At 41.7% G+C, this 17,396-nt stretch overlaps 1 protein-coding gene across 5 annotated transcripts in view; it reads right to left on the bottom strand.

The window, feature by feature from the left end:
* Positions 1–17,396, bottom strand: part of MAST4 (microtubule associated serine/threonine kinase family member 4) — a 1,854,902-nt gene that overhangs the window by 652,039 nt on the left and 1,185,467 nt on the right. The window contains exon 2 of one of the 5 annotated variants that reach the window (XM_086960702.1): positions 9,288–9,368. The exons of the other annotated variants lie outside the window; for them this stretch is intronic. Within the exon in view, the coding sequence (XP_086816828.1) occupies positions 9,288–9,368 (81 nt within the window). The remainder of the gene's footprint in view (positions 1–9,287; positions 9,369–17,396) is intronic. 5 annotated transcript variants of the gene reach the window in all.

The raw sequence follows: 17,396 nt of genomic DNA, 5'->3' as shown, positions 1-17,396 counted from the left end.
GAGGAGCATCGTTAAAACACGATGTAAGTACGCTTGTTTAATTAATGTTCCTTCCTGCATACTTTTTTTTTGCTTTCCAAGGTACCCGTTTGACAATGCTAACAATGCTTGTTCGGCTTGGTGGTTGCAATTTTCTTTTCATGCATTTCAAGAGCATGAACATTTGTTTTTAAATATCAGACTGGATCATATATTTTCCTACTTGCGCATGGAGTGAATTTCTAAATTTTGTGTGTTTTTCCACTTCTCGTACGCATATTTTCTTTTGTTTTATGAAAGAGGAGCTTGGGGGAGACGTGCAAGACACGCGCTCAGTAGATTTTCCCTGGGTAGTGTGCGCTACTCACTGCAAGTCTTCATGATTTTGCACAGCACCCACTTTCATGCCACTTTAGTGCTTTTTCTTTTTACACTATATTTAGTTTTTAGGGCAGTGTAACGGGATGCAGCCCTTACGGTCATTTGATCCTTTCCAAGTAGCATGGGACCTATGCTTTAAATTTTACATACATGGCACCCGCTTTCACTTTTACATACGAAGCACAGCACTCGCCTTAATTTCCAATTACTCACAGCCTCGCCCACTTTCACTTTTAAATACTCTGAGTGGGCCCGCTTTCACTTTTAAATCTAAGTGTAGCGTCAGCTGCCTTACGTGGTTATGTGAATGTAAAGTCTGATCAGAAGGAGACACCTACTCACAGCACACTTGCAATCAACCGAATTCCAAGCTTTTTTCTTTGCGCTCTCCATGATTGCATTTTTTGGCCTTTCTTAACTCAGGCAATAGGTCCACCAATACTTGTGGTGTACTGTTTTAATTATGAGAAGTGTGAGAATGCAGGATAGTCAGGCATATGTTTTATATGTTGAATTGATCTATATTTTGCACCCTATTATAAGTCAGTGCCCACAACAAGCAAAACATCTCTAGATTCACCTAGCATTGTGTGTAATCCAGAATTCAGAGTGGTACAAATGACTCCTTTCCCGAAATGCATATCTTGTGCGCATTTCAAAAATACATAGCTTGTATTCCCACACCGCGTTTTCTTCTGGTCATTAGATTTTGTTCATTAACAGATGTGCATGGAGGATACACAATGAACAATATTGTAAATAAAGGCCTTATTCTTGGCTCCTGACATTGTGGGCTTCTGAACAATGTACAAATACTACAGATTATTTTCTACAGGAAGCATCTAACAGATGTAATGATATATTATTTTTGTATATCTACCTTTTGTGTAAAATGTTATGGTGAAAACCTTGTTACCCATTTTCCATTTGTCTCGTCTGGTCTTCCCTATTTCTTTGAGTTCAACAATTAGTTTCTTGACAAATACGTGAGCAATATATACAAATGACTAATGTTTGTATAAGACTTACCTACTTTTCAGCAAAGTGTAGCTGTCTGGGATCTCCCATGGACTTTACATTGTCCGTTCCCCCCACACAAATTGTAAGTACGAATAATGCAGAAAAATTGACATTTTATATGTTTCTGTCACTAAGAAAACGTACAAACAGCATATGGCTCCATGCTGGGAGCACAGATACACAGTTACTTTATTTTGCATTTGGAGTGGTAGGACCTATGTTCATGCCCCAGCAACAAGCCAGTCACTCATTGGATTTTTCATAGGCTAAAATAAAATTAAAAAATTGGCTTCTTGCTGGCTCAAAGACACACAGATCTTTCTTCTTGTATTTTTAGAAGAGGGTATGTGTCTGTCTTCCAGCAAGAAGTAAAGCACTATTGGATTTTTCTTAATTACTCATCTGTGCTACATACAGCAAGAAGCCAGGTGCTGTTCGGGTTTTTTCTTAGGCTAAGAAAAATGTCAACTAGTGTCCGGCTCCTTGGCGGGACACAGAAGGAGGCAGATGCAGTTTATATTTTTCTTAGTCAAAGGGAAAAAAATCTAAACAACATTTTGCTTCTTCCGCGGGAACAGAGATATGTGTCTGTGCCCCAGAAAGGAGCCAGACACAGTTTTAGATTTTTTCTTAGCCTAGGTTAAATACAAAAACATCTGCTTTCTTGCCTGTGTACAGAACTCTGTTTCTGTGCCCTTAAACAGGAGAAAGACACTATTTGAATTGTTCATAGCCTGTGGAAGTAAAAAACCAAACAGTGTCTGGCTCCTTTCCAAGGCACAGTAACACGACTCTTTCCTCTCACAAGTCTCCTGTGAAGAGACCAGCATTGTGAAAGGAAATTACTGTGTGTTTGCGCCCATTAAAGAGTGAAACGTTTTAGATTGTTTTTAAGGTTAAGGAAAATATCCTAACCATGTCTGCCTTCTAGCTTGCACTCTGAACATTGTGTCTGTGCCCTAAAAGAACAAGCATTTGATTTGCAATGCAATAGGTCTCGCATTTACACCAGTTTGAACTATTGACATTGTAAATGACAATGCTTTTTATTTTATTTTTTTAAACATAAATGAAAGGCATTGTCATTTATAATAACAATAGCTTAAACTCTCATATACCGAACATGTAGGTATTCTATACATCTGCAGTGATAGTGATCTCACACCTACATCTGAAGTAATATCTTCAGTGATAGTAATCTCACACCTATATCTGCAGTGATAGTGATTTCACACCTATATCTGCAGTGATGGTGATCTCACCCCTATGTCTGCAGTGATAGTGATCTCACACCTATATCTGCAGTGATGGTGATCTCACCTATATCTGCAGTGATAGTGATCTCACACCTATATCGGAGGTAATGGTGACCTCACACCTATATCTGCAGTGATGGTGATCTCTCGCCTATATCTGCAGTGATGGTGATCTCACACTAATATCTGCAGTGATAGTTATCTCACACTAATATCTGCAGTGATAATGATCTCACACCACTATCTACAGTGATATTGATCTCACACCTATATCTGCAGTGATATTGATCCCACACCTATATCTGCAGTGATAGTGATCTCATACCTATATCTGCAATGATAGTGATCTCACACCAATATCTGCAGTGATGGTGATCTCACAATATGTACAGTGATAGAGATCTCACACCAATATCTGAAGTAATGATGATCTCACACCTATAGCTGCAGTGATAGTTATCCGACACCTATATCTGCAGCGATGGTGATCTCACTCTTATATCTGCAGTAATGGTTATCTCACATCTTTTTACTGTTATCACATTACTACAGCAAGACCATGCAAAAGGAGCTCCTTGGGTGTGAAGGGGCGTCTTGAGACAACAAAAACGGAAGGGTAGACTCTGGTGTTGAGTAGTGACTGGTTGACGAGTTGAAGGGAGCCTCGGCAGATGGCAGAGTGAGGAGATGGTGCACACGTGTGCTCTAGAGGCAGAGTGGTGAGATGGTGCACACGTGTGCTCTAGAGGCAGAGGGGGGAGATTGTGTATGTATGTCAGCACAGAAATCGGTTTAAACTAAACATTAGATTTAGGGTGCGCGAAAATACAGTAGCGTGAACGTTTTATTTTGGTGTAGACTGCGCAGTGCTGTTTTGTAATGTGGTCACTGGCAGACAATCACATTAAGAAAAAAAAGCACAGACTTCGGAAACATGATCAGTCACAACACGACTCTTTTAGATTAGAAATACCCTCACGACAGCCATTAAGCAAACGATGTAGTCTGTATGGGCAGTCCCAAAAGGAGACAGGGTGGTAACAAAGAAGCCTAATTTTCATTCGGAGGCCACCATTTAGCAGAAACGACGCCAGCCAATGAAAATGATGGGCGGGGCTTCAAGGCCCCTTCTGAAATCTCCTCTACCACAATGTCTCGCAGAGCGAGAGCGAGCAGCGCATGTGCGCAGCGATGCTAGGCGAGACCTAAAAAAACAGACACTGAATGTTTTTTTACTTAGGCTCAGTAAAATCCAAACAGTGTTAGTCTCCTGTCTGATACACAGGTACACAGCTCTATCATCAGGAACAATCGTAGACCCTGCCCTACCATTCTCTGCCTCCAGGTTCAATTTTCAGATGTGAGTGAGAGGGGTGAATTTGAAAGCCCCGCCTCAAAAAAATGAATTGGGCTGACAACGTGGCTGGTGAGGCAGTGCTTGCTATCCTTAGACCTGCCAACTAATGCCCTGGTCCAGTGGGAAGGAGCTGGGAAAAACTAGAGAATCCCCCTCAAGCCTTCAGATAGGAGTATTAAGTCACGTGTTGTCACAGGTTAATCAATGAGGCAGAGCAACAAACCGCTTCATCTGGGACAGCAGAACGGGGGGAGGACGGGAAATATTGATGTATATATGCATCATGTGGGCAACCCTGGAGTCACTCTATTGTGATGCATCTATACATCAACAGGGCAGTGAAGGGGTTAAGGTTGCTTGCCTACGGATGAGGTAGACCTCCATAGGTGGTGAGATATCGCCATTTTGTAGGGTCAACAGCCCCAAACCAAAGAGGTAGCCATTCCTACCAGGACTTAGTAAACTAATGTTCTGAATACTGAGTTACTGTCCAATTTCTGTGCTTATAACAATGTACACTATAGTATCATTCCCCAATGTGGTTACTTTGTCTCCATTTGCTTTCACATGTTGACAAGCTCTAGGGTGGCCCGCAGTAATGCATATGGACTTTTAAAAAAGTATCTGAGTTTTGGTATGAGGATCATTATGCTTCAATGTATAGTTTGTTTATTGTGAGAAGTTTAAGATCGCAGTATAATAGTTTTGCCAATATTTATCTTTGGCAACGTTTCTGAATCTCCATTATAACAGTTGTGCGATGTTTGCTATGATTTATTAAACAGTTTAAAGTGTGCACTGCAGGAGCTCGGGTTTTACAACTATATTGTTACATTACTTCTTTTAGAGTGAACATTCCATTTGAATTAACAATTCTGCTGTACATGTAGTCATCATTAAAGGGCTGTGTGTGTACAACGCTGACAAGACATTCAGATCTTCATTGCAAATGCGATAATCGGGTTACCCTACACCCCCTCCCTGAAGCTGGGCCTTCACTGCTCATCCACATCTACCAGAGAGTCAAGGAGACTCATGAGGTCAACTTTTCATCACGTCAAGTACCTAGAGAAGAACATCAGCAATCCCATCTTTGATAATGCTTGGTTATCCATGCCAGTGCATGTGGAGGGGAAAAGCATGAGAACACTCAAAGCCATCTTTCCTTCTGCATTTATACTGGAGTCTGGATCCAATGATCCCATTACCAAACCCAGAATATTTGCATGTGTATATGGCTGCATTTCGATGGCAATCTGCACAAGACAGGATGTGAATATATCGCAAGAAGTGTCCTTCAGAGAGATTGGTAGCTGTGGGAAAAATTACTGCACATACAAAATTATTGAATTGTGTGCAAATATAATTTGTAATTGATGGTACTGCTACGACACCCGAAGGAACCCCTGCTATTTAGGAAGTCATACAAGCCACTGACCATATATAGTCCCGGCTAGCAAGAAATGGCAATGGAGCACACAAAAGTATAGTTTTACAATCACGTTCAGAAAACAACTATAATTTAGTTTATAACAAAGCAATAATTTGGTACATAGAACCACTTAAGTACATCGTTCCTACAGCCAACATATCGCCCTACTGACATTTTTCACATGTTTTTTAAAAATCACGATTAAAATAGTAAATACATAATTGGAATTAGTGACAGAACCAACTAAAAATACAAAAGTTGAATCCCAAAGACCATATTCCAAGTATTGAAACCTGGTCCATTTAGAAAAAAAGTTGATAACCATACAACGAGCAAATAAGATCAAAATTATCAGCCAGGCATATCAAAAACAATCATTGACATGTTCGCCTATTGTGCAATGTTTCCCTCTGGCAGCAAGATGCAGCCTTGGAAAAGTTCAGTAGGACGAACCATGTTTTGGTTGAAGGCAATGGAGAATCCAGAAAATTAAAATGCCTGTTGTATACGACAATGCCCCCCACTTTGAACCTAAGGTCTGATAGCAACATGAAAGTGAGCCCCTAACCCTCCCTAGAAGAGTTCCCTGTAAGCTTTTCACCCTTCCATTCCACGATAATATCCACCATTTCACCTTTGCATTCTGTCATCTATTCATTCTTTCATCCATCATTCTATCTACATTCATCCATTCTAATCCATCCACTCCCTCTGCCATCCATATGTCCACTCTGCCAGCCATTCTGCCATCTATCCACTCTGCCATTCACTCTGCCATCAATTCACTGATCCATCCAATCTGCCATCTATCAATTCAGCCTTTCACCCACTCATCCATCTCTTTACTTTGCTATCTTTTCACATGTCCTTCCACCTATCCATCCCTATATTCCCCCATCCTTTCATCTGTCTAATCACCTATCCATCCATCCATCCATCCATCCATTTACTACTTTCACCTTTCTATCCACTCACTCGTCCATCGATCCATCCCTTAACCCTGCCATTCTTTCACCGGTCTATCCACATATCCATTAATCCATATCCCCATCCTTTCAACTGTCCATCCACCTATCCATTCACGTATTCATCCATCAATCCCTTTATTCTGCCATTCTGTCAATCCACCTATCCATTCACTTATCCTTTCACCCACCCATTCATTCATTAACCCACTCATTCATTCCTCCACCCACTTACTCATCCATCAAACCATCCACCAGTCATTTCATTTAATATGCCTTCTTTCTTTCCCTTTTCATTTACCCATCTTTCGTTCTTTCTTACTTACAGTGGCAAATATAAACACTGAGGTATTGTAGCCTGCTTTTGGGTAAGATAGGGTGAAGAGTTTGATCAAAGTATGGTAGAGCAAGAATAAACTAATATCTTTAAGTGGTTCAGCAAATTGTAAAACTAGTTGGCCTTGTGCCAAAGGTGGTGATATCATGGATCTAGGGATAATGAACATCAAAGTTGCACACTTACTTCAGGGAGGGGGGCATGGGAGGCCAAGAAGTGCAATGAGAAAACAGGTCTCGTTAATTGTACTACTGTTCAGGGCTTAGGTGGAGCAGAAAAAAATGTAGATATTAACTAATTGCAGAACATTGATAAAATGATCAAGGCGGAAACACGCATAGGACATACACTACATGGTCCCTTGGAGAGGGAAAGAGAAATAATCAACCAGAATGTTAATACTTTGGAGAGGCCAAACTGCATAGCGGCAGTAAGTGATGGGATGTACATTCTTTTTGTTTTCTTTTCCGAGATCAAACCCATTCTTTACCTGCCAACTGCAATAATAACAGATGAAACAAACTCTACTCCTGGTAATTCTCCTGGTATTTTCACTTGGAGCACATGTGGGTTTGGAACAATAGTTTATAATTGTGTGTAGAAAGTAGGCTCCCTATCAGTCTCGGGGTCTTGCCATCTGTTTCTGAGGCTCCTGTATGCTTTGAACCGAGGTGCCTTCCTCCAGTGTGCGCCCTCTACTCCTTCACTTTGCACCTGAATCACATCTGAAGAAATATGATTACATCACCCCCACCATTCTGACTTCATTAGCTCCCCTTGCCCACCCGTACCAAATTCAAAAGCAGCTACATCACTTACGAAGCCATCACAAACTACATCCTTGTTAATCTTGCAGACAAGCTCACCAAGTCTGGGTGTTCTCAGCAGATCTGCAGCCAAGACACCATCCGACTGCAGACCAAGAAGAGTAAAAAAGATAAACAAACAGCAGACCTTTTCCATCCATGCACCCAGGATTTGGAACAACATCCCCATATCCATCTTGAACACCTTCATTGAGTAAGGAGGTGAAGGCGCACCTTTTTAACCCTTTAACTGCGGCATAGAATCTGCTGCGGTGCGGACGTTTCTGTGCGAGAGCGGGGCCGCATCGGCCAACGGACGTGTGCAGCACTACGGAGGTAGTGCTCGCAACGGCTGTTGGCCGATGCACGCACGCAACGGGCTAAAGTATACTCGATCACAATGCATTAACAGTCAACAAACCAGCTACCTCTCCTATCACTCACTGACTTTATGCTCGTCTTTGACCCTGTACAGCACTCCACTACTTTATGCCTAGGTTTGCGCTATAGAAATAGCACATACATACTTATGGATGTATCTGTTTAAGTGGACAACTAGCATTTACAACAGAAAATTCCGATTGTATAAGTGAACCGGTATACTCACACTTTAAAGAACCAAAGCACAGTGTAATCTTACATGAGTAAATCTAATGGGGAGGGCAGCGTGTAAGGACAACTGCAAAAGTCCGTAATACCCACAAACCCTCATGATATGTGCGAGTATTCACAAAACACGTTTATCAAAAACATTTGAAGATTTACTCCCGTTAAAGTAGGGAGTATATACTTTTAGATAGTGGGGAATAGGAGAGAATATCACCAAAACAGGGGGAGTTGTGGGAAAGGGGTTTGTTTTCTCTGTGAAGAGAAAATAAATCTAGCCATAACAAATTAACCTAGGCGTAATATTTAGCCATTTAGAAAAATACACTTCTTATATTTCTGAAAGCATAAATGTTCACACAATGATTTACCAGTGGGAAGAAGCAACAGTCACAGCTTAGGACTGATCCTGGAATTGTGAGAAAGTGAGAAACGTACTCTCGATGTAGAGTAACTCTACTCAAGCACATATCAGATTTTTCTTATGAATCTACACATTGCTCAACTGTTTGCCTAGTGTTGCTCATCTACTGCCATTGTTATCATTTGCGGCTCGGTGCTTGAAAATGCTCCTGGAAGCGTGCATTGGTGATAACCGTTTCAAGAGCTAAAGTGAGGAGATGGGATATGTACAGTGCTTAATTTGAGCTGATGGTTTCCGGTGCTAAGCACCAGCACTTAATCATATACACCGGTCCTGTAGGCACGGTTAGAGCAAGTGATTTGCCCAGAACCACAGGATGTTAAGCCAACGTCCAAACTCAAACCTTGTTCCCCAGCTCCATAGTCTGCAGCTTTGACCATTACGCCACCCCCCCCCCCTACTTTCATGGTTCTGGGTGGGGCTAACAGGAGAAATAGGCTGGTGCAAGCTAGATTCTCACAAGAGCCCTGGGACTTATTTATTTTATAAATTAACCACTGGATATGCATTACTCTGCTCACCACCTAACCCAGAGGTTGCCACATTAAGAGTGACAGCTCACATTGTCAGTCAGCTGTTGAGAGAGTCTGCTGATCTAAACATGCTTTAGAATTCCAAATCATTTGTACATATTTACATATCAATTTGATAATAAAGGTGAATCAACCTGGTGACATACATTATACCTTCAGGCACATTAATCACAACCACGAACGTCTCTTACCTCCAAAAATGAAAAGCGTAGAGGGGGCTGCACGGGCTGCATGGACTGGTTGGGGTAGGACTCAGGCTCCTTGGTGTGAGACTGAAAGTTAAAATAATAATTTCTCCAGTGATAAAAGAAATTACTAGAATCCAATGTGAATAATGTTATGTGTCCCTGTCCTACATTTAGCAATGTTGAGGGTGTGCTTACTAACGCTATGGCAGACTCACAGCCCCCAATCAACTGAATTTCATTACACATCACCCAGGGGGCAGGACTTTTTTTCCATACATTCAATAAAAAGCAAAAAAAGAGAATTCTGGGTCACACATGTAGCAATAAGACTAGTGATCACATGCACACTTTGATCCAGACTAGTTGGAAATATCAGATGTTAAATATAATGTTGAGATGAAATACAGAGTTGAAATGCTATGGAAATATGAACCGTAGGGGAAAAAGTTGGAACATTTAAAATACAGGTCCTGATTGTAGACTAAATTATAAAGCACTTTTGGGATAGAGGAACAAAGTATGCGGAGTACTCGGTCATCCATGCAGACACAAATATAGAGCGCATCTATCAAAGTTAATTAGCCCAGTTGTTTCCGTGTGACACATATAACTTTACTAATTGCTGTAGGTTTGTTGGCTGCTCCTCTCAACATGACCATAATGCTACTGAGGACTTGTTGGTGCTGCAACCAGTCAATCCTTGGTCCAGCTAGCAGATAATCATGAATACACCAGGTTATTAAGTTCAGATGCCTGTTAGTCCATGAAGCCGTGGTGACAAACACCAAACTATGGGTTCCTGAAGACCTAACGCCTATCCAGGGCAGTAGAGGAGAAATGCCATGGCACAATAAACTTCCAGGCATTAATGTGCCAGCTTGACTTTGCTTAGTTCACTTAAGACACCATTGAGCAGTGGGTGCCTATGAACAGAAAGAGGATATTCTTTACCTGAGAAGAAGTGGAAGTCATAGTAATGGAAATATCCAGGTATAGCTGCACAAGACTCTTCTGGCAGAGTAGGTGTGCTGCGGTTTGGGCAACAGCCTTGGCAAACACCAGAGGAGCAGGATGGAAGTCAAAGAAAAGGAATGCCTCAAATAATTTTGGCACACCACTAAAGAGAAACTCTCCAGTGAACCCTAGTTGGTATTATCACACAGGAATTCAGGAGGCCCAAAGACTGTAGGCAGTCTTTCTTGTCAGTGTAGAGTAAAACTTTAGTAATGGTGGCAATTATGAACTGTTCAAGTATAAGTTACTAATGTATGGTGACCTGACGTAAGCATTAAAACTCTGAGCTGTTTCTTCTGTCGACATGTTGGAAATAAAATCTTGTGAGATTTGATCTCTACTGGAACCCTCTCAATACACTGAAAGTGGCCGATTTCAACCCTCAGCAAGGGCTTAGGGCGCACCCACAAGCTTCTTCTGGAAGAAAAGGGCGGCTGCTTGTTTATAGTACTGGTGAATTACTTCAAGGTCCCAATGCAGCAAGACTCCACTGATTCTACATTTCAGTTCCCACAGGGGTTCTGGTTTGCCAGTGAGGCGTTCCAGGAGTTCTCCACACTTTTTGAATACTTATAAAAAATATGTTGCATCCCTTTATTGGAACTATTGGAGTAGCTATCTTCTCCCCTCCTGGTGGCCCCTCTTGGGTGCTTTTGATAGGTCGTAACCTACATATTTCTGACTCACATCAGGTTTGTTTGTGCAGCCACAAAGAGAGTTAGCCAATGTCACAATAATGTTGGAAATGTATGTAGTTATGTTGAGACCTCCATCTTGCAAACATTTGGAAAGTATCCAATGTGGCACTTAGTCCAACGGTTCCATCAATTCGAACTCCAATGATCTTTTCAGGAGCGCCTGTAAAATATGTCTGCCCACTTAGCTGGACAATTAATTCTTGAGAAGACTTATGCATAAAGAAGTGAGAACCTACTGAGTTTCTCTCACTTCTGCAAGATGTGCACCAATGATAAAAAATGCGTTACTCTGCCTCAATGACAGGCAAATCTGCACATTTACTTTCCCATGACATCAAAGTTATTCCCTTCCTTCTCTGAGTCCAGGGCAGATTCTTCCGCTCCGTGGCATTGTGAATGCCTGGCACAGCAGTGCCAGCGGGTAGAAGGCTATGCTTTCCACTTCAGAGGTGGCATCGCTGGAATGATTTAATCTGTATTCTGCTAAAATAATAAATGATTTCAAAAGGGATGGGGTCATACATATTACTACACAATTCACTTTGTTATTCACAGAAGGATTTAAGTTTGACTGCGTGCCAAGAATTTAGAGCCTTAACTGCCAAGTGTCTTGCTGGATTTATTTCTTTATGCTGACTATAAGCAAGTATTGCAGCTCTCAGGGAAGCATCATCCACTTCATTGTGGGCATCCGGTGCACTGCTATGTTGGATAGCCACCATTAAAAGCATTGTTTATTACACTCTTACATTTCAGTGCAAAATGCAACTTTACTAAGCAAAAGGAAAGTATTACTATCTTATGTAGGGGAATGTGGACAAATCTACTCAAAGCATATAGGAAGTAAAATACAGATTGGATGAGAGGGCAAGCGGCAGACAACTATTGTCCAATTGTTGATCAACGGAGTCTAGGCAAAACCTTCCAAATATTTGTAATAGACTCTACTAAGTCAGTATTTAAAAGGATAATAAATAAATGTATGAAGAGTATTTTCAAATTAAGAACGATGCTAATACTGCTACAAATGAAGGTAAATAGACTCATTTGGCGAACTGAGATCATTCTGATATTATTTCTCTAAATTTCAAAGGGAATTACGTTTCTATACTATATTTCTTCTTCATGCTTGAACAATTATGTGCTAAATGAAAGGTGAACATTTAGATGTGGCACACACAGAATGTTGGATGATGTATAGAAGCAGCTGTCTTTCTGTGACAGGGCACTTTATCATAGCAAGTGCATTTAGTACTTCAGTGATGAGCTAGGATGACTGGCACATGCTCAATATTGAAATGCAATGTTTCCAAAGGACAGCAAGAATTATGATTTTATTATTGTGGTACTCATTCACGTGATCACACATGTACATGGATGACCTCAAAGTGCATTCAGATTTCATTCAGTCAATCGTGTGACCATCAAACCAGCACCTATACTTATTCCTTTCTATAGACTGGGGAGAAGGCAGTGAGACATCTTCCCTTCTCCACAACTACAAGTTTGCCTGACCATATACATTACATTTTAATGTAATCACACAATCTGAATGCATTTATGCTTGTGACAGAGACCAGAGTAATATACTACTATTTTCTTACAGGCAAATCTCTAGTATGTAAAAAAAAAAAGATCAATGTATCAAGACAGTAGAAATATAAATACAGAACATAAACGTCTCGTGTACTCTTGTCAATGAGGAATCAGCATTATGTGTTAATGGCTTCGAGGCACCATATACTATCCTCATTTGGGGAGGAGGCTCAGATCTAAATACCATTATTTTGGGCAGATTCACATATTTTAAGCATCTGTACATTTTAGATTGACTAGGAGGGCATGTTATCAGCATCTCTTTTATGAAACAACTATAGTCCTTGATTGGTATGGAAGGTCCTGTAAACGTAGACACTCACAAATATTGCATATTGACACCAGGTTTCGGTCAGCTATACTACAAGGGAACCTGTAATTAATGGAGGCTAGCCAGCCGCTCACACACTTAGCAGATCTACACACTACACCCAGGGCAGTGAAAGTTTGCAAACAAAAACTTTTAAAAGGCAACTTTGATGGACACTTCATGGACTAAACTACCCATAAGTGGAACAGAGGCTTTGGAAGACAAAGGCTTTTAATGAGTTATCAAATAGACCATGGTCGTTGGTTTGTGAAGAGTTACATTTTTCCAAATTCTAGTGGTGCTCACTTGAAACCTTGGTGAGGCTTGAAGATCTGTGTCCTAGTGGAAGCATTCAGACAACCATTTAAGATAACTCAGCCCCATGAAGATATTTAACTATGTAAACTGAAGCATCCTGGGTCACTGGAGACAAGGATTGGGAGGAGTGATATGGCTCTGTTGAAGGGGGCAGTAGCATTTGACATAAAAAGTCAACAATCTTGGATAGTATATCAGATATAAAGTCTCAACGGACCAAGGGGATTCTTCATTTGGAGCTTTAGATATGCAATTTGCCCAACAACCTGCGGGAGCTGTTACGACATCATGTAGATAGTTTCCTTGGATTCATTCTGAAGGTTTTGGAAGCATTCCGCAGCACCAAGTAGTTAGGAATCCATATTCATTCACATCAAAATATTGATTTAAATCTGAGCAAGAGTCAGGGTCCATCAACATAAGAGCATTTGGGCGGTGGCAGAATAGGAAGGAATCCTTGGGTAAACTCATGAGCAATATTGAAACGTGTCATAATTTTAAAAGTGAACAGAAAGAACCATGTGAGACCCCAGAAAGTCATGGTGGAGGCCAGAAGGAGTTATAGGATACTTTGATTTTCGGTTCTTATTCTATACAAATAAATTAAACAGTTCAATATCTGAAGCAAAACACCTTCATGAGAAGGGTGTAAGGCTGCAGCAAGATCCAATAAGATCAGAATACATTGAACATTAGTCCGCACGATGAGGGTGTAATTCAACTCTGCGCTAAAAGAAGTCTCAGACTCCAGGATGGATTGAGGCCAGGTATTTCATAATGCACAGTTGAGGCGGAAACTGGTTGATCATGAATATCTAACTAAGTGCAGGTAGTAAACCGTGAAGTAATGGGTCAATGGTTGAACATTAATCTAAGATTCAAATTGAATTTTATGCAACGAAAAAATGTTAATGTCCGTGGCCTCCCTTGAGGCTAAATCCTTGGCTGAGGAATGATTAACTAGGATAAAAGAGAACTGAAGCAAGGTGAGAGGGGGATAGTGAGAATAGGACTGTGATGCTACTGATTGAATGGATTCCAGCAAACACATCTGTAATGCGAGTTTCCTCTCCAGGGGCGGCATGGGTCTGGAGAGTGATGCCTCCGTTGAAAATAATGCATGAACTTTGTCCTGCACAGATGGAAGGTTATTGGCCCGCCAATTATACTGTATTCATTTATAGATTTCTTTAGCTAGCCTCGCTCTATTCCCATCTTCCAAACCATATCCTACCCCTTCAGGGTAGAAGTATCCTCCCTGATTAGTACCATCACCAAATGATGCTCCTAAACCCCCGACTCCCTCAGCTCACCCTCCACACCCGTGTGATGCCTTAAAATTGAGATCAGCCCAATGCAATGCATTCGCAGGAGTTCACTACAATCTATTCTGAATCTTTCTTTCCATTCTGAAGTCACTGTGGAGAAGTGTGGCTCACTAGTTAGAGGAGGCAGACCTGGAAGCAGAGGTCAGCCCGGGGACCAGGGTTCAATTCCCGGCTCGGCGGGGTCTTGAGTCCTAAAATTCTCGACAATTCTCGCTCCGGTGCCTACTCGATTCATGGGTTCACACTCTGCGACTCTGGGCAATAGCTTACTTAATCTCCACAACGGCCCCGCGCGGCGGGATGCCTGGCTTTCACCTTGTGGATACCCTGCCGGGGTTATCTCACAGGGGAATACCAGGACGGGTTCCCTAAGCAAGCGCTTAGATACCGGGTCGGTGATTTGCGCTATATAAATACATGTACATTTACATTTACGTACATTTACTGCATCCACTCTTTCTCTGCTGAATGGGCATTAGCAGCATGTTTTGAAGCATGGGAGGTTTTGTGGTATTCTACAGTACCCGAAACCTGGAGTAGTTTTGAGTGTACTAACATGGCACACCCTCAATGTTTAGCGCATAAAAAGGAGACCACGTCAGCACCTTCAGGTTGTTGGAGGCCACATTGGACTGAAATGTTTCTCACCTGATCACACTGTGCATTTTAAAAGGTCTGTGACCAAAGCGTTTTCCCAAAGGGTCCCATTCTAAAAACCCTTGTACGCGCCCTTCTGCTCCAAAGGTCTTTCCTGCCACTCAAATAACAATGTCTTCCATGGACGTTGTGGCTGAGGGCATGTTCCACCATAAAAAATGCAAGGGCATCAAAGTGGTCAGTAACACTCGGTGCTTGACTTGTTTTCTTAAGGGTGTTTTAGACATGTAGCAAGTTTGCTTTAGCAGGTCTATTCTCTTGCTAACGTGCATGCTTTCTTGTGCCTTAAAGCAATTTAGTAAGGTTATGTTGTCACAAGGATCTGCCAGCAGGTAAAGCTCCTTGTAGAAAGGGGTCAAATGCCACATGACTTGAGGATATGAAAATTTAAAGACAGCACGGTGCAGCAGACCTAGCTTGTGTGAAAGCTGTGATGGACGTGGAGCAGTTATTCCCACCAACTTTGCACGCCCTGCATATGTACATGTACAGGAGAGTTCCCATCTTTATTTGTACAACAGAGGGGCTACGTTGAAGCACGAGTGGTGTGGGTCCTACAGCTGCCCTGCACAAATTCTACCAGCAGGCCAGGTACTACATTAACACAGACCAAGGAAGCTTCCTGTGACTCCAACAGAAGCAGACTAACCCCCAGAAGCACAAATTAAAGCCACTCTGCTGGGACAAGGGGTAATACAATAGGACTCCAGTTAGGGCCCAAAAAAATCACTACTAAGCTTTCTTCTCATATCGCATCACATGTGAAAGCATATTTGTGCCCTTCCTGATCATCTGAGCCAAATTAGAAGCAAGGGGCCGTTGGTGGGAAAGAAGTCAGAAGGAGAGAATCAGAAATAGAGGGAATATAGGTACTAAAGGAAGAGAATAAAATGATTTATAGAAAGGCTAGAAGAGAATGAACAAGTGCCAGAGTCTGGAATTAGTGCTGAAAGAAGTTATAGGTAAGCCCTGTGTACCCATTTGAAGCAAGGTGCCCAGGGCCGGTGCCCAGCTCGCCCCTGCCTAAGACGGGGCGAGAACAAGGTGCAAGGATGGTATGAGATAAGCTGTTGAAATGCATATAGCATAAAGAGAAAAACATAATAGTTCACCCATGGTGCCTTTGAAACAATAGATTAAAATCTATTTCTATTTTATTTTCATACCTGGATTTGCAATGACTGGGTGTTTAGGCTATGCTCCTGAGGATGGACAGACCATGACGGAAAATGTTTCTTCAGCATTTCTTTAGAAGGCCCACATTGACGTCAAATATGGCCAAAGCGGGATGTTCTTCACAGATGCAACATGCCCACCTGCATGTGCAGCACTGGGAAACACATGATGTTACGTGTTTAACTTCATACGCAGTTCCTTGCTTTTGGAACGCTCTCTATACATCCTACCATGCGTCTCAAAGTGTGAGCACTTTGGCCTACAAAGTGCCTACTTCTTGAGTAAATTATAATACTCTTAAGTAAACAGAAGGGGTGTAACATTGTCATCACATCAGCATGAACTGACAAATGATTATCAAGCACCCACAAGGCCATTCACCTTTTGATCTTATTGAAAATGTTGATATGCAAATACACATGTGGTGTTCTCATTTCTCTCTCTGCATTTTATTACCACCAACCTTAAAATGCTTTTTAACTAGGGAAACAATTAATATAATCAGTGAGTGTAATGATGGCGTGGTTGTTTGTATTCATGGGTTTTATTTACAGCGGATGAGCTGTAGTCAGCCATAGAACTCCTCAGCACTGATGCAATGTTCCCTCAAAAACGCACACTGATGTGTTATTCATGTGTTAATTAAAGGGTCACAGGAACGCCTCGGCAGTGACACAGCATAACAAATGGACTGTAATTGCATGCTTTATTTCCAAAAAATGCAAGTCTGCAAAGAGCGGCTGCTGCCAATGTTTACACGAAAAGTGTCCATGATGGCGTTCCGTAGTGTCCTTGAGAAACGAAGCAGGATTAATTTGTTTCAGTTCCGACTGTAGTCATTTCACCAAATATCACTGAGCATTTGCTGAGACTGCGGCTCTGTAATGCACCGAGCCTCACAGTGACCCGAGAGGAACAGAAGCGAGATTTGGCGTCACTCGCTGCACAATACTGCACCATTTTCTGAAGGTTAACAAAAAAGCAAGTCAAGGGAACAGCTCAGACGGTCCGGGTG

This window comes from Lissotriton vulgaris, chromosome 3_1 (assembly GCF_964263255.1).
Source record: "Lissotriton vulgaris chromosome 3_1, aLisVul1.2, whole genome shotgun sequence".
In the NCBI taxonomy this organism is placed as follows: domain Eukaryota; kingdom Metazoa; phylum Chordata; class Amphibia; order Caudata; family Salamandridae; genus Lissotriton; species Lissotriton vulgaris.
The sequence above is the reverse complement of the archived record's forward strand: the minus strand, read 5'-3'. Positions and strand labels throughout refer to the sequence as shown.